The sequence below is a fragment of the Schistocerca nitens genome, chromosome 2 (genome assembly GCF_023898315.1).
Source record: "Schistocerca nitens isolate TAMUIC-IGC-003100 chromosome 2, iqSchNite1.1, whole genome shotgun sequence".
Taxonomy (NCBI): Eukaryota; Metazoa; Arthropoda; class Insecta; order Orthoptera; family Acrididae; genus Schistocerca; species Schistocerca nitens.
Window position 1 is genome coordinate 17,663,561 of NC_064615.1, and position 25,334 is coordinate 17,688,894.

Below are 25,334 nucleotides of genomic sequence, written 5' to 3' on the forward strand. Positions count from 1 at the left end.
TTTGGTCCTTTTGTCTTTCCTTCCTCTACTTGGTAAAATAGGTCTAATAGTAATAGATTTTTTATTTTATACTGATAAGTGTAAAATAGTATTACTCCATGTCACACTTTTGCATAGTGGTGTATGGAACAAGTAATGGAAATGATGAACTCTGGAAAATCATGAAGAAACTGTAACTGTGTTTGTTAACTTGGTAATAAACCTTTGTGAACTAACAGCACAGTATTTTTGAGAATTAGATGTATTTGGTTTTAGTACCATTTCTGACAAAAAACAGTTCCAGAGTAGTGAATATGACTGCTATAAGTGTAATGCTACTTAAAACTTTATTTTCTATATTTTCATGTTTATGTAATGATTTATCATTAAAAAATTCAGAGTAACAATGCTTGCAAACGAAAACATACTGTGAATGTCAAAACATTATATTTGTAAAACTGAATAAAATACATTTTTTTTGGAATCCACGTGAAAATGATGTGCCTATCAGTTGGTTTTAATGTCATAGACAAATGATACAGTTGCTTTCAAAAGTTTGATTATCAAATGACAGTGACAAAATTAAGTCTATAGTTGTATGACTGATTATGAATAAGCATTTTCAATGAACATTTTGAAATCCAAACATAACCAGCAGTACTGCAAATAACAGTTGTAAATATTGGAGTTTTTGTTGTAACCAGTCATATGCTACATTTCCACTTTTTCTGCATCACCGGTGTTTAGTTTCATGTTGGTGTTATCCAATAAAAAGTTCTTAAAATGAGAATTTTATTTAGTTGTAAGAAATGTTACTTTACAGAATGTGTACATACTTGAAAAATCATTTGAAATTGTGATGATCATTTATGATGTTGAAATAAGTCTTTTCTGTGACCATTGCTAAATGCCAAACGTCAGATTGTCTATAGCATTGTATTGTCAGACATTTCAGAGATTTGACAACATAGAAAGAGCACTATGAAAATAAGAAGTAGAGACTGTCTGATGTTGGTCAGTTAACAGCTTGCAGGTTATGCAGTAGCCCAATAGTTTCATTACTGACTGACTTTACCTGTCTCTTTAAAGTTACTGAGAGTCTGTACACATAAAATACATTGTCAAAACTGATGCTTTAAGAGATTTTATTCACAATCTATTTACTGAAAGCAACTTAAATGTGCCATTGTTATAATAGCATATTTTGGAGAATTTTTGCATTATGTGTACATTGTCTGAGTCCTTACTGTTGCGAAAGGTTGCTTGATGGAATGAGCTGTAAATGACTTTTCTGGTTAATGATGAGACCTTTGTTCTGAAGAAAATTATACTTATAATCATTCTGACTTTCGAGAAGTAGCTAAAGAATGAATAATTGTGCCTGATTTGTATGTACCATTCATTAATTATATATATTACATACAATGATGTCATAAGGCAGTTGAACATGTCTCAGTGCTATATCCATTGTACACTGAGTGATGTTCTAGGAGAACAGATTGAATATTAGTGCCATTTTAAACTCACATAATGTGACTGGAACAATATTGTACCACATACACACTTATTAAACTCTGTTGAAAGATTTACAGAAAGGCAGTTCAGATACAACATACACACTTGTAGCACTACATATGTTGGCTATCTGAAAGAATATTAGGCAAATATTAGTCCTAGAATGTATCAACATCAAACATGTCAAGACTGTTGGCGGCATGAAAATCGTCATGGCTTGCACAGTTTTTGGGAGAACAGGTGACCCTTGCTTCAGAATCACACACACATTCCAGACATGTTCCTGTATCTCGTGGCAGCACTTCACCTATCTTGTATTCAGTTCCTGAAACAAAGAAAGAAGGATTTTCCTATCAATAACGTCAATAATATTGTGAATTTAAAAATTTTCAGGCGCATGTCCACGGATTATTTCCTAATGGTGTCCCAAAAAGATGTTACTCTGGTGCAGAATCGTTTATTTATAATATTCCATTGAAGACCACTGGAAATATAGTGTTCGGTAATAGTGGGCTTGCTTGGTTGCAAAAGGCGAGTGCAGCATTAATGTTCAGCGCAGCGTTCTTTCGCGGTGCATGTCGTCTGACCTGTGTAAACCATGCCACACTGGCAAGATACGTTGTAAATTCGGACCATTCACAATAAAAAAAGTCCTTCACTGATCCCAGAAGATCTGCAACCTCATATGGTGGGCGGAAAACCAATGTCACCTGAATTTAATGGAGGATTCTTGCTGTCTTAAACGAAGAGTCTGCATGTTTTTCTCTTTATCCACTTCCTAGTTATTGGTTTCACCCGATAGTTGTTTGTTAATATGCACGGTAGAATATCCGTTTTCTTTTGGTGGGAGAGATTTTTAGGCAAACTGTCCATATCTGACACAGTGTGAGCTCTGTGTGCAATTGTTCTAAACACACTCATAGTCTGTGAAGGATGACGACAACTCGACACTCGTAAACGCAGATGAGCATGAGTGGGCTTATGATAAATTAAATTCCCCAGAGAGCCATCACTATTTTCTCTAATCAAGGCATCCAAGAACGGCAGACAACCATCTGTCTCTAGTAGCACAATGAACCCGAGAAACAGAAACTTTATTAATCTCTCTTCTCCAATAGGCCACACTATGAAGGTATCGCCCAAATACTTCCAAAATACGGTTGGTTTAAGGGCAGCTGATTCAAACCCTCTCTCCTTGAAATCCTCAATAAAAAGGTTGGCCACCAAGACAGACAGAGGGCTGCCCATGCCGTCGCCATCAGTCTCTTCAGAATATTCTTCGTTGAACATTGAATAGGTTGAAGAAAGATTGTGCTGAAACAAAGCAGGAATGTCCACATGAAATGTAATATCAATTAGTGTCTAAATATCTGCGAGGTGGACTTTGTAAAAAGTGATACAACTTCAAAGCTAAGTAAACTGCTTAGTGGGAGAGCCACCAGTATATTGATAAAATCAGCGGAGTTGCATATGTTATATGAGCATTTACCCGCAAGCAAGATGTTCTGCTAACAAGGGAACCTCCCCATCGCACCCCCCTCAGATTCAGTTGTAAGTTGGCACAGGGATAGGCCATGAAAAACTGAACACAGATCAATCGAGAAAACAGGAAGAAGTTGTATGGAACTATGAAAAAAATAAGCAAAATATACAAACTGAGTAGTCCGTGCGAGATAAGCCACATCAAGGTACGTGTACACTGAGGAGCACCGTGGTCCCGTGGTTACCTTGAGCAACTACGGAGCGGAAGGTACCTGGTTCAATGAGGATTGAACCCTCGAGTGAAAAGTTTTAATTTTTTATTTTCAGACAATTATCAAAGTTCATGCACTCAGACATGATCAACTTCGGTCTCCAAAATTCCAGGACATGTTCAGATTTGCTTGGACACATGCAGGATTTGACGGTCTACACACGGAAAAACTTGAAAACGTTAAAAACGGATGTTTTGACAGAGCACAGGGAAAACTGTGCGACTGTGAAACTGTTGCATTCATTTGTTGCCGTTTATGTGAGAAACTCTTATGTTTTCATCACTTTTTTGGGAGTGATTATCACATCCACAAGAAAACCTAAATCGGGCAAGGTAGAAGAATCTTTTTACCCATTCACCAAGTGTGCAAGTTAGGTGGGTCGACAACATATTCCTGTAATGTGACGCACATGCCGTCACCAGTGTCGTATAGAATATTTCAGACGTCTTTTCCTGTGGAGGAATCGGTTGACCTATGAATTTGCGATCAAATGTTTTCGGTTCCTATTGGAGAGGCACGTCCTTTCGTCTACCAATCGCACGGTTTTGCGGTGCGGTCGCAAAACACAGACACTAAACTTATTACAGTGAACAGAGACGTCAATGAATGAACGGTCAGATCGTAACTTTGCGAAAATAAAGTAAGTAAAATTTTTATTCGAAGGACGACTCGAACGAAGGACCTCTCGTTCCGCAGTTTATCACTCTAACCACGGGACCACGGCGCTCTTCAGCTTAAATATCCCTTGATGTTGCATATCTTACACTTTTACTACTCAGTTTGTATATTTTGCTTATTTTTTCATAGTTCCACACAACTTCTTCCTGTTTTCTAGATTGATCTGTGTTCAGTTTTTCAAGGCCTATCCACTGTGTCAATTTATAACTAAATCTGAGGGGGGTGCGATGGGGAGGTTCCCTTGTAAGTCATACCAGGAGGACTGATTACGACCCTATACGTGTGCGACTAAAACTTCCATATTCCTGAATTTCCCCTCCTTCCCTCAATAGATCAATAAGAGGTTAAGACCACATGGTTGTGCTGTGTGAAGACAGTAAGACCTTCTAAAAATTCGTAAAGAAAGTCTACCTTTACATTCAAAAGTGAGCAACATTCGAGCTGTTACATATGATTTAGCCAAACATGTTGCTTTTTTGCTGAGACCATTGATGAAGATGCTCACATCACATCCATAACTCGACTGACTTTACCAATATTCTGGCAGCTCTCCTCCTAAGCAGTTCAGACCATTTAGTTAAGTTTGATGTTTTATCAATTTTTACAAAGATCTCTCTCTCAGATTCTTTGGTATTATTGGGCACTATAGTCGGATTAAATTTACTTGACAGTTGACAGTTCACGGGCTGGAGTTGGTTTCCTCCAATCACAGCGCTCGATGTGACGGCCAAACGACCGCCGCTGACAGCCTACTATATCAATTGTTCGGTTCACCTTGTACGACTCTTTTGTTGTGTTTGGATCCAAAATCTTGTATCTGGCCCTTTCATTTTGTATTTCATCACACATGATAACACAAGAAGCAACACACACACACACACACACACACACACACACACACACACACACACACACACCACGATGCTAATGACTGCTAACGATGTACAAGCGTTTCACACAGAGCACTAACCAAACACTACCGATTCCTTTGCAAAATTGTTCAAATGGCTCTGAGCACTATCGGACTTAACTTCTGAGGTCATCAGTCCCCTAGAACTTAGAACTACTTAAACCTAACCAACCTAAGGACATCACACACATCCATGCCCGAGGCAGGATTCGAACCTGCGACCGTAGCGGTAGCGCGGTTCCAGACTGTAGCGCCTAGAACCGCTCGGCCACTCCGGCCGGCTTCCTTTGCACTATACGCGATTCAGCGTCACATATAGAGTTATTTTAGTCACAGAGATCAGCTTAGATTACAAAGGTCTTGCTCGACATTAAATGAAGTCAAAATTTTGAAGACTGCAATTCATTGTTGCTACTGGAATACCAGAACCATCACTGTTACAACATAGACGTACTTGTGACGTAGGGCGTAGTATCTAGCTAGCAACCAAACAACGCTAATAATTCAGATAGATCTCAAAAATAATTGAAAATGTAGTTATATTATTAACATTTCAACGTTAAACTGTGTTAACTGACAAACAAAATATCTCAACAAGCAGCAAACAAGTTCGTCTGCGACAGCCGTGTGGAGCATTCCGGCTCGAGCTGTCAAGACGGTGAATAGTCTTGTTAGTGTGTTCATCCGATCCACACTTCGTGTTTTGGAGAAATTTCGGTTGTGAGCGGATATTGTTCGACACTGAAGACAACCGCTGACACTGTACGAAAAAATACTCTTGTGTTCTCATTCGAGAAGGAAACTCTCCCAGTTGAACCTACCGCCCCGGAAATCTACGTCACCCTATCGGAGCTAACTGCAATAAACGAGCATTCTGTACACACAACGCAATTAATTCTGATATCTACTGTGTCTTTCTTAAATTTCTTAGTCCGGTGACGGCTGACAAGAAGTTGGGGAAGTGGGGTAGCGTAGCTGAATCTGTGCACAAAGACAGATTGAAAAGTAATGTCTCTGTGTAAAAAGCTGATAACGTATATAAAACTGTGAGAGTGTTGAACGACCCGATCGAAGTTAATAATCGGTTAATTAAAGATACTCATTCTAAATACGGAGAGGTGAAATCTATAATTAATGAAGGATGGTCAAGACCGTATGAACTGCAATGCTTCAACGGTATCCAGCAGTAGAAATGAAAATAAAGGCAAATATTCTCTCTTACATTTCTGTGCATGGTCACAAAGCTCACATTTTATGTTCTGGTCATGTCCCGGCGTTTCACATTTGCAGTGGTTCAGGCGGCTTCCGACAAGACTGTCTACGCCGTGTTCTTGTACTGAAAAATAATTTAACTCAGCGAAAAAACTTACACTCGGTGATGTTTTGTCGAGCAACGAAATACCACGGTTATTAGTGACATAGTAGCTACTTCTGATATGCTCATCAAATCTGAAAAAGATTTTTCTCCCTTAGAAACAGAGACAACTCACGGCTCGCATCTCCGTGAATGCCATCTGCAAAACAAAAAGAAGCCGCTAGAAACAAATGACTGTTAAGATGACGACTCCTCCCGATCACACTCCGCCCGTAAACAGAAACAGTGTAATGCTGACAAATCCGTGGAAACAGAGAGCACATGAGTGGTACTTACGAGATCAGCAGAGGCAACCCGGTCGGTACAAAATAATGCGTGAAACTGTGATAAGGACGTCGTTCTCAGAAGAACTACAAATGATAAAGCAGAAACAGCCTAAGGGTTCTTGTTGAAATACAGAAATAAGTCCCAAACAGTCCAGTGGAAACTACAAAAGGAAATAAACAGCCAAGAAGAACAACGAAACTGTTGCGATGGCTATGGAAACAGTGCCAGACAAGGACACTTCGAAGGCAAACACAGTGACTCAAGACGCCCATCACTATGGAAACAGTGCCAGACTAGGACACTTCGAAGGCAAACACGGTGACTCAAGACGTTGATCAACGCAAGATCAAATCACAACCAAATCCAAATATCTGGTAATCAAGAGAAACAAAAACGTGAGAAGTACAACAAGAAGCCTAAAAATTTACATTATGAGATAGTTAAGAAAGCATCTCAAGAGAGGAATTCAGACCACATTAGTGGCACAAACCCCCTCAGTTCTGATGAAATCAACACCGAAAAGAGACATCTAAAGTAATTTAAAACTCAAGTGATGTTTATTCGAGAATATATTATTGAAAATTTCAATGACAGCGGGATTTATTTATGATTTATTAACTTCCATTTATTTGTTCATGTAGTCATATACTTCTTTATTATTGGAGTACTTATTTATTTTCTTGTCGACTTTTGCATTTTTCTCTTTTAAGACGAAATTAAAATGGCGCAAGACTATACGATTGCAACTGTAAATATTAACAGTATAACATCAGAACTAACAGTTGCTGCTCTAAAAGAATTTTCATATTACTCATTGACAGATATAGCCTTGTAAATATATAAAACTGCAACCACTTTTTTGAATAATTATTTATCATTCCATGAACCGGTTTTTGAACCTTTTCAGGTTCATCTCCAGATGGTTTCTGGAAGTTTCATCATATTTCTATAATCCGTTCATCATAAGAATAAACCTGATGTTAACATTGCACTATGTATTCTTCCGCGTCTGCTGAAACCACATTGGATTTTCGTTTCACGTGGGACTGCAGCCAAGCTGTCTCGAGTACTGTCAAGTACGATAATAAGGATACGTTTTGTGCTGTGCATTACGCGCACATAGACTTAGCTATAATACAGGACAACTGGTTTACCGGCGCATTTAACTTGGACAGCACTGGCCGGTCAGCTGGTACAGCTAGTCTGCAGTGACGTGGCCAGCTGCAATTCACACGTAAAAAGAGACGAGCCATTTAATTTTTAAGCAGAATGAAATAATACACTGCAAATCTCCCACAATACGCTCCTTAGCCACTAGACAAAAACCACAACACGTTATCGTTTTTAGCTAACATATTACTGTAATTAAAAACAAGAATGTTGAAAATTCCTGACTTAACCACAGGGTAATTTTTCTGCATAAGCTGTGTGTAAGGTAAGAGAGTATTGAAGGATTTCACCGTATAGTTAAATAATGAAGCCACTGAAGGTATTACTTACAGTCAGTCGTCTGGTTATCTCTTAGCTGCTTCCTTATCCGAATCCGAGAATGCAACCAGGCGCAGCATTTTCTCTTCTTGTTTTCTGACGAGCCGTTCCATATCCCGCCAGAGTTCGAAAGTGAGTGTGTGAAAAAGATGTGTGCGTTAGTTTCAGTACGTCTGACAGCTTAAGTCTTGCTACTTCTCGGCCCAAATCCCGCAGCTTGGTTCCAGAGCAGTTCTGTTGGGTTCATATTGTAATGGTACAGTACCAAATGGTACAATGCAGCATTTGTATGATGTGCTCGATGTTGTGAAAATGGTTGTTTTTCATGTTTCTATGGTACTGATCTACCTCTGTGGTATAAAACGATGGACATAGTCCAAATAAAGAGGATTTGGTTTTTCATTTTTGCCTTAAAAATTAAATTATGTTTTCTTAATTTAAACAACTTTTATGAACAGTCTTTCATAAAAAACATCGATAATTAAGAATTTGTATTTGAAATGGAAACAGGAATTTTGCGTCCAATATGTAATTAGAAACAAGAAGACGAGCATTATTCATAAAACATGATGATGAGTTTTATAATTACGAGATGTAGGTATTTCAAATTGAACTAGGAGAAAAAGGATACTGGGGAAATCTGAACCAACGCACGAATAACTGCATTTAGAGCACATTCCATTACGCTATCGACTGCACTACATGTTCAATGTGGGTTCATGTATTAACTGCATTATATACAACGCTGGGAAAAGTTCAATGCCGATTATCTCCGTAAATTTATGAAAAACATTGAAAAAAAATGAAATGAAGTCCCATGCTTCTTTACAGAGCGTAGGGGAACGATGCGGGAGACCCGCACCGCCTTACTAGGCAAGGTCATAATGGAGGTGGTTTGCCGTTGCCTTCCTCCGACCGTAATGGGGATGAATGATGATGATGACGACACAACACCCAGTCATCTCGAGGCAGGAAAAATCCGTGACCCCGCCGGGAATCGAACCCGGGACCCCGTGCTCGGGTAGCGAGAACGCTACCGCGAGACCACGACGGGCGGACATGAAAAACATTAAGAACAACCTATTTCTCGGCTCTTTTTAATCGTGTGCCACGAACGTGTTTCACTACGGAACAGAAAGCAGCCTCAGCCATTTTCGTACTGCGCATTAAAAGTGCGACAATCAGAGCCCAATACTGCAGAGGCTGTAACTGTACACGATTTTTGAAATAAAAACCACATAGCTAAAGCGTGCTTAAGAAAAATGTTGATGGCTGTTAATACATTTGAATATCTTAAAGTTTCATTTAACGTAACTTAGAAATAGTATATCTAATACATAAGTAGGACGTACTTCCAAGAGCGTAACAACACCAGTGTAAGTGAGCTATGGCTTCTGACCAATCATCGCGTTTGTGTTTGTCTACGTCAGGTTTTTCTTATGATGAACGGATTTATAGCATAAAGCTGGGTGCTGGCTCTGTGACAAGAAGATGGAACACGCATTAATGTATCACCATGACTATTGTTTATCTGTCGGTATGGATGCAAATTTAGTTTTTTACTTGCTGTGGCAGTATGGGTGGCTTGTTTCGTTAGTGTCCATGTGTCTGCTTCCATTTTGATGGCCACTTGGGTAAAAGTGAGTGAAGTGATATACCAACTGGCCATGAAAATGAAAGCAGACACATGGACGCTAACGAAAAAAGTCGCCCATACTGTCGCAGTAAGTAAAAAACTAAATTTGCATCCATATTAACAGATAAACAACAGTCATGACGATACATTAAAGCTTGTTCCATCTTCTTGTCACAGAGCCAGCACCCAGTATTATGCTAGAAATAATTATGTAACTTCCAGAAACCATCTGAAGGTGAACCTGAAAAGGTCCGAAAACCGGTTCATGGAATAATAAATAATTATTCAAAAAGTGACAGTTTGCAGTTTTATGTATTTACATTCAATTAACAGTCAAGGGTTCTAAAATATCCGTAATGGGTAAGCTTAAGATATAGCCTTGTTGCAAGAAGCAGTGATGTTTGATTTTAAGATTGCAGAAATACTTAGTGTTTCACTCGAAACAAATATAGAGAAGGTCATTTTAATCGGAGAAGGGATACCTGTTCCTGAAACTGAAAGATTAGAATCTGGAGCAATTATTAATCAGTGTGATCCTAAAATAATTTCAAATAAAAAGGACAGAGCAAGATTTTTTTAAAGACGAAATTGTTTATTTATTACAGAGAAATCCGGAAGATCTTTTTATTGGAGGTGATTTTAAGCGTATTTTAAACAACAAAGATCTGATTCCGAATTTTAATGTCTCTAATTAATTAAAGCACCTAGTCACTGACTTAAAACTTAAGGATGCCTCGGAAGTCAAATATCCCACATTTGTTGAGTTCACGTGTGTTGTTCCGCAGTATTGTAACAGAATCTACAGAATCTGTGTCACAGAGTCTGAAAAGATCTTTGATTAAAGTTTAAACAACTCCTGTGTATTTCACTGAGCACGTCGGCATTGCCTCAATCTTGCAACACAATCGACTTGACGGTTCAGGAATCAGTGAAACCTAAGCATATCATTATTGCAAGAAAATGTCTTACAAGATAGTCTGAAAGAAGCATGGGCATTGTCCCTGCCCTCGACTGAGGCATGCAACAGTAGACTTCCGCATTTGACCAATAAGATTTTAAGTTAACATCAGTCATGTGCATTTAGCGGAACCATATTCTAATGCATAGCAGCATATAGAGGTATAATTACTGTAACCTCTAGGACTAATATAAAATGCGCACTTTTGTTCACTGTTTCTCATAAGGCTTTTGACTGGGTGGACCATAGGTTTTCTATTGAAGCTATGAGAAGAATGGATTTTCAGGAACGTTCCAACAGGAATCAGTGCTAATATATCAGTCAACTGTCAAAAAACTAAGCAGCTGGAATTAAGATGAGGAGTTCCTCAAAGAAGCCCTCTCTCTACGCTCTTATTTGTTCTATACTTAGACGAATTCCTTCGTAGTGTTCGTGGCAGACTAACAGAAATAACAATATCATGGCGCCTTACAGTCATGCGAGCGTACGCCCATGACGTAGGTGTCGTACTGAGAAATTATGGTGACATTTCCTAATTATAAAAATTATAAAAATTTACTGTCTTATGTCAGGAGCAAACAGCGATGAAAATAAAAGCAAACTTTAAATCTGCGAGGCTCCCACCAAATTAATATAGAATGGCAAAGGTAGTAAGTCAGTGTAAAGCACTTGGAAGAATTCCGACCACTTTTACAATCGAGATAACAGTTATTAACTGGAGAAATACCTCAGGGCAAATTCAAGGAGTCACACAAGAGTATCTGCACCGTAACATGAACCAAATACAGAGAATAAAATTAAGTAACAGCTGCATTCTCTCGGAAACTTACTAAATGGCGCCGTTACTCAAAATGATAGGAATATTATGTGAACCGTCACCAACTACCTGTATAAAGGGGAAGTATTCAGAGTAGACACAATAACAGCCACTCTGAATACCAAAAACAGAGTTTTAAGATTAGATGACATAAAAAACTTGGCTTCTGCATTTTTTATAAAAAGAACCGCTGGTATTTCAAAAGAAAATGCGGACATTGTTACATCAAAATTATTTGAAATTCTCAGACCCGAAAGTCTCCGAGACCTGATAGATGTGTAAAAAATAAACCAACGGCTCCAACATGTAAGGCCATATTTCGTGGAAATAAGTTACCTCAACAATTATATTACTGATTCGCAACAGATAACGGCCAGAGACGTTATACTTCACACAAAGACTATAAAGGGAGAAACGAAACAGAAAGGAAATGCTCAAATATCGAACGGGATGCTCTATGGAAAAGTATCAACATGGGTGTACTTTCATCTGAAATACGTACAGCATGGTATAAAATATAGTCCGCACAAATGAAACGTTGCATGAAATCGGGATTAGCCAAACTGGTGTGGATACGGTAGTACGTAGATTTACATGTGCTGGCAATGTAACGAACTGGAAATGGCTTAGAGATCTGCAAGCTTTTCATACAAGATCTTGGAACAGACCTTTTTGTAGAGTCTGTATAGGATGTGGTGGCCGATGCACAGTGAAGTATTTACGTTCAAAGGGCTGGGCGAGTTCATTCGTTTGTCTGGTAGGGGAGTCCGCCTTAGTCCACTGCCGTCTACCTTCGTCATAGGAGGAGTTCTGCACAGCCAGGCACGAGAGAGTATATACAATGGAATTATATCTATGTCAGAAGAGGCAACAGGGAGGATAAAGAGTTCAGGCTAGTACTGGCGTTTTGGACAATAAGAAGAGCGAAGAAAGAGGGAGAAAAAGTAATTGCCGGCACTGCTGAGGGTTTCTGTACTGCAGGAAAAAAGCGGAATAAAGAGACAAAAATCTTATATTATGACGAACAAGTTGTGTGGAGACTGATACTTATTTTCCACATTTGCAGAATGGTCTGATAGTGATTGAGTTTGTATCAACTTATGTATAACACTGTAATTCATTGTGTTTTAATACAATAAAAGATTATGGGGAAAAAAAGTAACACATTGGTTAGCGCGTTAACCTATCATGCAGAAGGGTTCAGGTCGAAAACTCGTGAAACTCAGGAAAATATTTATTTAAATTTCTAAACCTAATCAAAAGACTTTCATTACTATTTCTATTGAATTAATTGATTTAAAATGTAATTTTTTAAAACTTGTAATACTTTACCACATCATTTTCATTACTGCATTAACTTTTTATTTGCCATTATTTTTCTTCCTGTTATTCTTTTTCCATTAGTAATATGCCACTATCATCTACGACCTACCGTGCGAGGTGGCGCAGTGGTTAGCACACTGGACCCGCATTCGGGAGGACGACGGTTCAATCCCGCGTCCGGCCATCCTGATTTAGGTTTTCCGTGATTTCCCTAAATCACTCTAGACAAATGCCAGGATGGTTCCTTTGAAAGGGCATGGCCGACTTCCTTCCCCGTCCTTCCCTAATCCGATGAGACCGATGACCTCGTTGTTTGGTCTCTTACCCCAAACAATCCAAATCCAAAAATCTACAACCTACAACCAAGTAAAAGCCAGAACTGCTCATCCATTGGTGAAGTGGCAGTTTGCGTAGCCATTATGAGGACAGTTTCAGGTAACCAATGAAAGATAGGGAGAAATTACAGTTTCTTTTTTAGCCCTGAAATTGTACTTCTTCCGTCTTAAGTTTGCTCGTAGATATTAGCCGTAATGGCTGTAACCAAAGTGATAGTGATTTTAGGTCTGTTGTAGATTGTTGACAGCCGTTTTCTCACATGAGTTTGAATTCAGGGCTACAAAACGTGTCACCACAGTTCAGCCACTGGTAACTTAAAATCAGCTGTCTCGCATATCCGTGATACCTAACGGCAGCAGCTTCCAACATTGGTCTGCGTTACACATTAACAGCATTTGGGAAGTGACCCGCCATGTTTGTGTGTCACCTATAAATGAGCGGTAGCCGACATCCGATGTGGCAATATTGTAGCAGCAAGTGACAGATGTCAACTATCAAGCAGTTTTAATTTGCTTCAGCACGCTCTTTCCTGAACCAACGAGTATTTTATATTCAAGCAAGAAATTTTGAACAGAATGACGGCGTAGCAATGGGGAGCCATTTCGGTGGCCAAACTTTTTAATGAGAATTTCCAGAAGGGAGCACTGGAATCGGCTGCCCTACAACGAACTGTATTTTGGAGAAATGTGGGTGATACTTTCGTAGCGTGGCCTCTTGGAGAAGATATATTAATGGAGGTTTTACATCAGCTCAGCTCCATTCGTAGCAACATTTAATTCACTATAGAGATAGATAGTTTTCTGCCTTTGATGTCTTGTTAGACTGAAGAATGTTACCGCTATGGTGCATACAGTTTATCATAAGCCCGCTGATACTGATTTGCATTTAGAAGGATAGAATTTGTTCAGCCAACCCAGACTATGAGCTTTCTTAAAACACCCGCACACGGAGCTCACACAGTCTCAGATACACTCTGGAAAAAAAGGAAGAAAAAGGAACGACGCACTACGAAGGAGTTATGTAGATTGGCCACAAATTAATATTCAGACAGGTATCGACCGAAAATGCAAAATGTAAACCGTGGCTGCCGGTGGATGAATGTGTGTTGCTGCAGCAAAGTTCTACCATGCAGCTGGCAGTGACAGTACATCTACATCTACGTGATTACTCTGCTATTCACAATAAAGTGCCTGGCACGCGGGAAAAACAAGCACTTAAATTTTTCTGTGTGAGCCCTGATTTCTCTTAGTTTATCGTGATGACCATTTCTCCCTATGTAGACGGGTGCCAACAGAATGTTTTCGCAATCGGAGGAGAAAACTGGTGATTGAAATTTCATGACAAGATCCCGTCGCAATGAAAAACGCCTTTGTTTTAATGATTGCCACCTCAATTCACGTATCATGTCTGTGGCACTATCTCCCCTATTTCACGATAATACAAAACGAGCTGCCCTTCTTTGTACTTTTTCGATGTCATCCGTCAGTCATACCTGATGCGGATCCCACACCACACAGCAATACTCCAGAATAGGGCGGACAAGCGTAGTGTAAGCAGTCTCTTTGACAGACCTGTTGCACCTTCTAAGTGTTGTGCCAATGAATCACAGTCTTTGGTTTGCTAAACCCACAATATGATCTATGTGATCGTTCCAATTTAGGTTATTTGTAATTGTAATCCCTAAGTATTTAGTTGAATTTACAGCCCTCAGATTTGTGTGACTTATCGCGAAATCAAAATTTAGCTGATTTCTTTTAGTACTCACGTGAATAACTTCACACTTTTCTTTATTCAGGGTCAATTGCCACTTTTCACACCATACAGATATCTTATCTAAATCATTTTGCATGTCGTTTTGATCATCTGATGGCTTTACAAGACGGTAAATGACAGCATCATCTGCAAACAATCTAACACAGCTACTCAGATTGTCTCCTATGTCCTTAATATAGATCAGGAACAATAAAGGGCGTATAACACTTCATTAGGGAACGTCGGATATTACTTCTGTTTTACTCGGTGACTTTCCATCTGTTTCTACGAACTCTGGCCTTTCTGACAGGAAATCACGAATGCAGTCGCGCAACTGAGGCGATACTCCGTAGGCACGCAGTTTGGTTAGAAGACGCTTGTGAGGAACGGTCTCGAAAGCCTTCTGGAAATCTAAAAATATGGAATCGATTTGACACCCCTGTCGATTGGACTTATTACCTCACGAGTATAAAGAGCTAGTCGTGTTTCACAAGAACGATCTTTTCTGAATCCGTGCTGACAATATATCAATAAATCGTTTTCTTCGAGGTACTTCATAATGTTCGAATACAGTATATGTTCCAAAACTCTACTGCAAATCGACGTTAGTGATATAGGCCTTTAATTCAGCGGATTACTCGTACTTCCCTTTTTGGGTATTGTTGTGACTTGAGCAATTTTCCAGTCTTTAGGTACGGATCTTTCTGTGAGCCAGTAAACAAGCGACATGTCGATACTACAGTATAACCTCTTTGCGAATTTCATTCTCTTTACTCAAACAATGGAAAATCCAGGGTGGAATCTAACAATATCAGAGAAGGACAATCAACTGTTCCTTCTCTGGTATTGTTACATTCTGATTACTCGGTTGGACAATAGCTATGTCTCTCAGGCAGGCGCGTGAACAATACACGCAGATGTCAACATTTGAGAGAGGATGTGTACTCGGCCTCAAAGAAGCAAGTTGGAGTAGTTGGCGAACTGATCGGCACTTGTATAGCTGCGAAGCCACTGTTCGATGATGTTGGCACGAATTCGTGCAACAAGGCCGAGCGCTGCGTCAAGAAGGAAGCGGTCGACCTGGAGACTACAGAACATGAGGACCAACCAGTTGTCAGAGAAGCACTCAACACACCGAATCCATCATTATCACCGATCCGACGTTCAACCGGTGCTTGATGACCACGAGGCCCATTAATAGGCCGCTGACAGACAGTGGGCTGAGCTCATGGCAGCCCTTGCGCCAACTACAATTGACCTCCATACACCAACCAGCCCGTCTGCAATGGTGGAAGGCACATTCGGACTGGAATCTCACTGACTGGAATAGACTGTCTTCAGTGATGAATCTCGCTTCGAACTGAACCCCAATACCAGTGAAGACGTTTGTGGTGACGCCCTGGACAGTGGAGGGATACAAACCTGAGTGTCGCCCGACATACTGCCCGATAAGCAGGAGTTATAGTCTGGAGTGCCATTTAATTTCATAGCAGGATCCCTTTAGTTGTTATCCGCAGCGCCCTTAGAGCATAGCAGTACGTCTGCGATATTATGGGCCCCGTTTTGTTGCCCTTCATGAAAAGCCGCCCTGGGCTTACACTTCCGCAAGATATTGCCTGCTCGCACACGGAGAGGATTTTTTGCTGCTTGTCTTCGCGCTTACCAGACCATACCTTAGTCAGCAACGTAGCCGGATCTCTGCCCAATCAGGAATGTTTGGAGCATTATGGGCGGAGTCCTCCAACCAACTCAGGAGTCTGACGATATAACACGCCAGTTGGACAGAATCCGGTGTGATATCCCTCACTAGACCATCTAAAGACTCTGTCAATCAATGCCAAGCCGAATAACCGTTTGCATAAAGGCCAGAAGTGGATGAACACTTTTCTGACTTGCTCAATTTGTAAAGCTCTTTCTCCTGAACAAATCATTCAATTTTTCTGAAATTGTAATCATTTGTTTGTCTGCACATAAACGTTACATCTCTGATTTCCGTCCCATGTGGATAATTTCTTCGCAGTGGGCGTTTTTTTCGGTCATAGAGTGAAGTTTACCTAATTAGCTAGCCCGCTTTCGAACACCAAGCTTTTCGCTTCGTACGTGTCAAATTTTCTATTTCCACCGCTAGCTCCACATTGTATTCTTCGGGTACGTTCCGGATTTTCGTAACTGTGCTTTTATTGAAGTCAGTCTCTTCAGGTTGTCTTCATATAAAGCTAAGAACATCTCCAGATGTTTCGAACTGGTGAAACATATAAGTCATCTTAGATGTATTATTATTTCTAACAGAAGGCATTTTTGTCAGTGACTCCGATATTGTCAAGCCTTCGATGTTCATATCACGAGGAGTTGTCTTATGTGCTCCACTTTGTCCTTGTGATGGTTATCACTAACATCCCGCAAGCACTAATGCATAGCGTTGCTACCGCAAAACCAGAAATTTTCCAGCCAGCTATCAATCAGTAATTTCAAAATTATTAAAAATCAAAGAATTACTAAAACAAAAGACTGACGATATTACTGCCGATGCACTTCGGTGGCGTTCGGGTCACGCCTTGCTGGCTTGTCGCGCGAAGTGTCTCGGGCAGTCCGGCTCTGCAGTTCTGACAGTTCCAGTAGACAGACATGTTCTCTGTTAGAGCAGTATTTGTTTCATGAAATTTTATTTACTACAGTTCCGACCGTCGCTAGGTACAGACATGTTGACTGTAATAGTAGTATTTGATTCTTGTAATTTTATTCTCCAGTTCTGACGGTTCCAGTAGACAAACATGTTGTCTGTGGCAGGAAGTATTTCATGTTATTTTAGCCAGATATAATGACTGTGGGAAGATACGTTCAATACGTTGTGATCGAAAATAGTTTCTCGTGTCTACATCAATAAAAACGCCAGTGGCATCCCAAATGAGTTATAATTTATTCGTAGCAGCAGTTCCTTGCGAAGTTAATTTCAGCCTCAAGAAAAAGAATCCACGACCTGCGTGCTGTTTTATGCGTTCCGGGGACATCATCATCATGAAGACAGCAGGTTAGTGAAGTGTACAAGAACTTATGTATTCCACACAGGGCAGCGGAAACAACTAGGCACCTCACGTGTACTGCATGCACAGTACAAATGTGCTCAGTGACACGTCATCTGCAGTAATGCAGAGGAGGTAAAGAAGGATGAAAGTATTAACACTATCTCACTTTCATTCCTTTTTTCTTGCCGTATGCTTTACACAGCGAGTATCTTCCTTGTTGACACTGATGGAGCTGGACTCTCCACCCACTGTAGAAAATGGAGTTTGAATATAGACTTTTATTTGGATGTTGTTTAATGGTAATGAATTTGTTGGAGATATTGAATATCTCGCTGAATTGTAAATGGTTGTAATGACGGTGGAAATCTATGGAAACGGCAAATGCAAATTCCGACCTGTGTGAGACCTGATAGAGCTTTGGATCTGGTTCCGAAGCGACACCTAAGAAGGGAAAGGCACAGATACCGACTGTGAGTGGAGACGAGAGCGTACCCATGACGTGGCAAGCCGTGGGGGCGGTGGAGGCGGGCGCAGGCGGGGGCGGCGCGGCGGTGTCGCTGGAGTTGTCCCCGTCGACGCCGGCGGGCGGCGTGCTGTCGCTGCTGGACGCCGCGGCGTCGACGTCCGCGGTGTCGTCGCCGACGTCCGCTGCGGCCGTGGTGGGCCAGGCGGCCGCCTCCGTCACCACGTCCGGTCCCGGTGAGCCGCCCAGTAGCGCCATCGAGCTGTTCTCAGCTACAGCTGCGGACACAGGCAGACTGTTATACAGCAACAGCGAAGGGCAATTGGGTCAGTTTTTGAGGTGACATAGCAAACTGAATGTTCAAATGTGTGTGAAGTCTCATGGGACTCAACTGCTAAGGTCATCAGTCCCTAAGCTTACACACTACTTAACATAAATTATCCTAAGGACAAACACACACACCCATCCCCGAGGGAGGACTCGAACCTCCGCCGGGACCAGCCGCACAGTCCATGACTGCAGCGCCCCAGACCGCTCGGCTAATCCCACGCGGCGCACACATAGCAAACTGAGAGGGTCGATGTTACACTCTGATGTAAATCAATTGACATCTGATGTTTAAGGTCCAACGTTACGACATTTCCGAGGTAGGTAGTGAGCGCACGAAACAAGTTTGTCTGTACCTGAGCAAACAGTGAAATAGAGAAGGGGACAATGGCAGTGAACATAATTCGAAGAATGAACAATTTTTGATTAAAAACGCATGCAATTAAACCATTATGCTGAAATTCCAACCGTGCGGTTCTAGGCGCTACAGTCAGGAACCGCGCGACCGCTACGGTCTCAGGTTCGAATGCTGCGTCGGGCATGTATGTATGTGACGTCCCTAGGTTGGTTAGGTTTAAGTAGTTCTAAGTTCTAGGAGACTGATGACCTCAGAAGTTAAGTCCCATAGTGCTCAGAGCCATTTGAACCATTTTTTCGCTAATGCAGTGGCGTTTGCAATTGTTAACCAAACAACTGAGGTTCAAATGGTTCTAAGCACTATGGGACTTAACGTCTGAGGTCATCAGTCCCCTAGACTTAGAACTACTTAAACCTAACTAATCTAAGGACATCACACACATCCATGCCCGAGGCAGGATTCGAACCTGCGACCGTAGCAGCAGCGCTGTTCCGGAATGAAGCACCTAGAACCGCTCGGCCACAAGGCCGGCTAAACAACTGAGGAAAAGTCATTACAATAGCTTATGCAAAGCTCGTTTTAAATGTAAAAATATGTTCAGTATACGAGTACACTTGCAAACCATTACTAACTCTTATTTCACCAGCTATCAATGGTCCTTAAAAAAATTACAATATTTTGATGACTGGCATATAAATACCGTCAGTTCCCCCTAACAGTCGTCAGGCTCACTAGATCTGTTGTTTCGGCGGATGGTCCCGGCGGAGGTTCGAGTCCTCCCTCGGGCATGGGTGTGTGTGTTTGTCCTTAGGATAATTTAGGTTAAGTAGTGTGTAACCTTTGGGACTGATGACCTTAGCAGTTAAGTCCCTTAAGATTTCACACACACTTGAACATTTTGTTGTTTCGGCAGGTATTTACAATTTTGTTCTGGCAGTGTGTAACTGTAGTCAGCAAAACAAATACTGCTCATCGCGTCTTTCATTTGACACCCAGTTTCGACAGATAGTGTAGCTTTCTTTGCCGTCAAAAAAAAAAAAAAAAAAAAAAATAAATAAATAAATAAAATAAATAAATTAATTAAAGCGGAATTTTACGTACCCTTTCGATAGAGTGGTCGTAAATTAGTATAGTGCGATGTTTGTTTTCTCGATATTTATTAACAGGAGGGACAGTAAAACATGAAGAATAACCAGTAGACTGAACAGCGCTACTGCATCACGGTGGCGGAGCAGTCAGCGCGGGTCACGGGGGTGTTACCGCTCCTGGAGTACTGGTTATATCTTTCATGTTTTACTGTCCCTCTTAAGCGAGTGTATGCAGAAATGCACTGCCCCACAATTTTTAATGTGAAAATTCTTAAAGTTTTTAAAATAAAACAAAAGTTATTAACATCGTACATCTCTGTTATTCATGCCTACAAATTTGCGGCCCTGTGCTACCAGAAGGCTCAGAATTGTAGCGTACAACAGGACAGTGTGTAATCTATGTAGGTGAGTGAGAAACAACGTGCTATAGTCGAGTTATGAATTCGAAGAGTTCGTCCACACATATAGTACCCTCTCCTTCAGCATGATAATGCCAGACCACACAAGCGCACTGCGACATCCGCAACAATCCGACGTTCTGCGTTCTGTGTCATCGATCAGCCTCCACGTAGTCCCCCCTTGGCCCCATCCGATTTGCATCTGTTTCCAAACCTTAAACGACACCTACGAGGATTTCACTTGATAGTGATGAAGCGATGCAAGCAAAGGTGAGGATGTGGCTTCGTCAACAAGGACAAACATCCTACAGTGACACTATCAATAAAACTGGTCTTTCTCGCTGGGAGAAATTTGTTCGTCGCTAGGGTGACTAATTGAGGAATAAATATGTAGACATGAAGAATAAAGAAGTAGAATGTTAACTCCGTTTCTTTACTTAAATATTTTTAAGAGTTTTCAGATAAAAAATTCGGAGGCATTACTTTTCAGCACGCTCTCGTGTATATTAATAACATAAATATCGAGAGGCAGCACGCTATACCAAAACAAGTATCCTCACAGACACGTATCACATCACACAACAATTCAAGGCCTTTTTGGGCATTTGTGTGATCATGGTTCCTTTCAGACGGAGAACGTGCAGGGAGTCGGAGAGCTGTGCTTGACCAGATTTGGAGGATCGGATTCTACTGGATGTTGACGCCAACTCTAGTACAAGCTCCAGGTGTGTTGCCAGCTAAAATGTTGTAAGCCAAAGTACGATGATGTATAGCCTGCATGACAACCGCCACTAACCCTATCACCTGCAACGAGTGCAAGGTTTATCAGCAGCGGATTTCCATCTATGGGAAGGATTTTGTCAATGGTTTTTGCACCAGACCATCACAGTTACGGGATTTCTGTCAACACTTCTCTTTACCGACGAACTATTCTGCTGCTTCCAGTGCGCTGGGTCAATCACATAGCCTGCAAAACACAAGGAACGGATGGCACATGTTTAGAGGGACTGTCGATCGTCATTTGCATATACTGTGGCAACGATGCATTTTCGGACACATGCTCATAGGACTTTTTTTTCTCCATGCCCAATCAGGAATCCGTCCCTACAGTTTGTCAGTTTTACTGAAGTTCACCGTGTATATATATACCCAAAAGATCATAACATTTGAAAATATGCTGATTCCCGGAATGATATATGTACAGATGTAGCACCTGGCACACATGCCTGAAATGACATGGGGTTTGGGTTTCTACTGAAACCAAAAACAAATGCGGAAACGGGACAATAGATGGTGCTGGACAGCAACACGTCAGTGATGCAGCACAACACCGACAGCTGCAAAATTTGAGCTACCGTAAAACCTGAAACTGTCGTGGAAACATTACATGACGAGAGAGTCACGGTGTGGTGTGAATTTACCATGTCTACCCTAATCGGGACGTTTTCATTCGAGGCAGTGAAGGATGCTGCTTTTCAGACTGCCTGCGTGTCGGTGCGAGGTACGCCCATATTTTACAGAATCGTATCATTGCTAGTCTGGCTGATAAACATCATCTGGAAGGTTCTACTTTTACGTAGGATGGCGCTCCACCCTGTATTGCTACACGTATGATAGATCACTTGTAGACATTGCATGCTGAGCCGCCTCTACCGTCATGCTTTACCTCCCACGACCCCAGACCTCAATTCATGTGATTTGTTGTTCGTGCAGTTAAAAAAAATGGTTCTGAGCACTATGGGACTTAACTTCTTTGGTCATCAGTCCCCTAGAACTAAGAACTACTTAAACCTAACTAACCTCAGGACATCACACACATACATGCCCGAGGCAGAATTCGAACCTGCGACCGTAGCGGTCGCGCGGTTCCAGACCGTAGCGCCTAGAGCCGCATGGCCACTGCGGCCGGCTGTTCGTGGAGTTACCTCATGTCGGAAGTATGCTACGATCGTCTGACTTGATTAGGGTTTCTAAAACCCGACGACAATTTTTCACTAAACCTACTCATGTGCTGTACAGTGCTGTTCACAACATTGTCCCACAACTACAGGTATCGTTGATGAATGACGGCCGACATCATGAACATTTCTTATTAAGAACATCGTCTTTGCTAAAAATCAATATTTGTGCTAATTATTGCTTTTTGTATCTTATGAAGCGCGATTTGTTGATCATTTTGTGCACTTTTTTGTTTCAATAAAGCCTCATGTCTTCTCAAGCGTATGTGTCAATTAACTGGACTGGTAATGGGCTACATGACAATGTTGAGCGGTATTGTAATTTATTATTGTGCCATCACAAAATTTCTGTCGATGTTTTTGGAAATTATTCTCAGTTTCCAACTCGTCCTGAGAAGCAGTTACAAATTAAAGTAAAATTTCCGAAAGCTTTTATAGGAACTCCATGATGGCACAATAATAAATAATAAGGCCATTGAACATGGGCATGTAGAGCGACACCAGTTCGACTAAAACAAGCTGAGAAGCCTCGTATATGTATACGTATAAGGTGAACCAAAATATTTTCCTAGTATTTTGGTGTAAGGGACCGGCGGCGATCGGTACTCGTCGCAGGAGTAATAAGATTTCGTTTGGTTTCTTACCTTCTGTATCGGCGTCGCATGAAATATATCTGCATAACAGTGCAATATGCCGACGGCATGCACTGTGTGTCTTGTTTGGAAACACAGTCGTCTTTGTTCCATTCATTCACAGTATGTGCTGTTGACAACAGTAATGCCTACTTTACTCTCGGTCCTTAAGACTACAATCAGTACTTCTCAAAAATGGTTCAAATGGCTCTGAGCACTATGGGACTCAACTGCTGAGGTCATTAGTCCCCTAGAACTTAGAACTAGTTAAACCTAACTAACCTAAGGACATCACAAACATCCATGCCCGAGGCAGGATTCGAACCTGCGACCGTAGCGGTCCCGCGGTTCCAGACTGCAGCGCCTTTAACCGCACGGCCACTTCGGCCGGCAGTACTTCTCGGTTCGGTCTCGACAGCGTTAATTGTACGTTAACGATGATACACTGATACACAAGAGTATAGACATTAGTGATAAGAAGTTGACCCGTACGCGTCTCAAGTATGGGTTCGCTGAATGCGATGTACACTACTGGCCGTTAAAATGGCTACAGCACGAAGATGACGTGCTACAGGAGCGAAATTTAACCGACGGGAAGAAGATGCTGTCATATCCAAATGATTAGTTTTTCAGAGCATTCACACAAGGATGGCGCCGGTGGCGACACCTACAACGTGCTGACATGAGGAAAGTTTCCAAGCGATTTCTCATACACAAACAACAGTTGACCGGCGTTGCCTGGTGAAACGTTGTTGTGATGCCTCGTGTAAGGAGGAGAAATGCGTACCATCACGTTCCGACTTTGATAAAAGTCGCATTGTAGCCTATCGCGATTGCGGTTTATCGTATAGCGACATTGCTGCTCGCCAGCACATTCTCCAAATCTCTCACCAATTGAAAACGTCTGGTCAATGGTGGCCGAGCAACTGGCTCGTCACAGAACGCCAGTCACTACTCTGTGGTATCGTGTTGAAGCTGCATGGGCAGCTGTACCTGTACACGCCATCCAAGCTCTGTCTGACCTATTGCCCAGGCGTATCAAGGCCGTTATTATGGCCACACGTGGTTGTTCTGGGTACTGATTTCTCAGGATCTATGCATCCAAATTGCGTGAAAATGTAATCACATGTCAGTTCTAAAAAAATGGTTCAAATGGCTCTGAGTACTATGGGACTCAACTGCTGAGGTCAGAAGTCCCCTAGAACTTAGAACTACTTAAACCTAACTAACCTAAGGACAACACACACATCCATGACCGAGGCAGGATTCGAACCTGCGACCGTAGCGGTCGCGCGGTTCCAGACTGTAGCGCCTATAACCGCACGGCCACTCCGGCCGGCTTGTCAGTTCTAGTATAATATATTTGTCCAATTATCTGCATTTCTTCTTGGTGTAGCAATTTTAATGGCCAGCAGTGTATACAGAAGCTATGGCGATAGCGGCCGCCATCTTGAAATCCACCATTTTAGATTTGGGTTGTGTGTTTCAGATAGGAAGGGGGTCACATGGCACTCCATTCTGAACTACCTCTTTCTCAGAGGTACAACTGTGAAATCTGTTTTAAGATATACTTATTTGTGTAGCAGTTATGTAATTGCAAGACGGTAGTCAATTCTGTCTACTGTTTTAGGTGATCCACAATGGCACCTACACAGCAGGAAGGTATTGAAATTGTTAATGAAAGATTACTGCTGATTTCAATGCCCTGCGTCCGGAGAGAAACAACATTTCACATGTGACAGTATCCACTTTATCAGACACATTTCGTGCAACACATTCTATGGTGGACAAGCCACTCAGTGAATGCCAAGAACATACACCGACGAGGAGACTACGGCAGCAATCGTGGCATCGTTGTTAACAGTTCACATCGCAGTACGCGCTGGTTATCAGCACTATTGGGTGCAGTCGGCGTGTTGCACACACGTCAATGTCACCGTATAAGTTAAAGTTGCAACATTCATCTCTCGGACGATGATCCTGATCGGCAGGTGCAGTTTGCAGATTGGCTCTGGATCGGTGTAACAGGAATCCAAACGTCATAAGACAGGTATTGTTCAGTGACAAATCTAATTTTTATACACAAGGAGAAGTAAACAAGCAGAATCATCGTTACTGGTCAGATTCGAACCTCTCGTGGTTGGACCCCTGTTAAGTTGCTGCTGGTGGAAAAGTGGTGGTTTGGGTGGGATTGCGGACACGAGAATCGTGGGTGCGGTGTTTATTGACGCAGCCTTGAATGGGGAGAGGTATTTAATATCTACATCTCCATTTATACTCCGCCAGCCACCAAACGGTA

General features: G+C 41.5%; 1 protein-coding gene across 1 annotated transcript in view; it reads right to left on the minus strand.

The window, feature by feature from the left end:
* Window positions 1–471: 471 nt before the first annotated feature.
* LOC126234244 (uncharacterized) overlaps window positions 472–25,334 on the minus strand; it is an 818,625-nt gene continuing 793,762 nt past the window's right edge. The window contains exons 4-5 of the mRNA XM_049942937.1: window positions 18,304–18,552; window positions 472–1,819 (exon numbers count right to left, since the gene is read on the minus strand). Of these exons, the coding sequence (XP_049798894.1) occupies window positions 1,653–1,819; window positions 18,304–18,552 (416 nt within the window). The 3' untranslated portion in view covers window positions 472–1,652. The remainder of the gene's footprint in view (window positions 1,820–18,303; window positions 18,553–25,334) is intronic.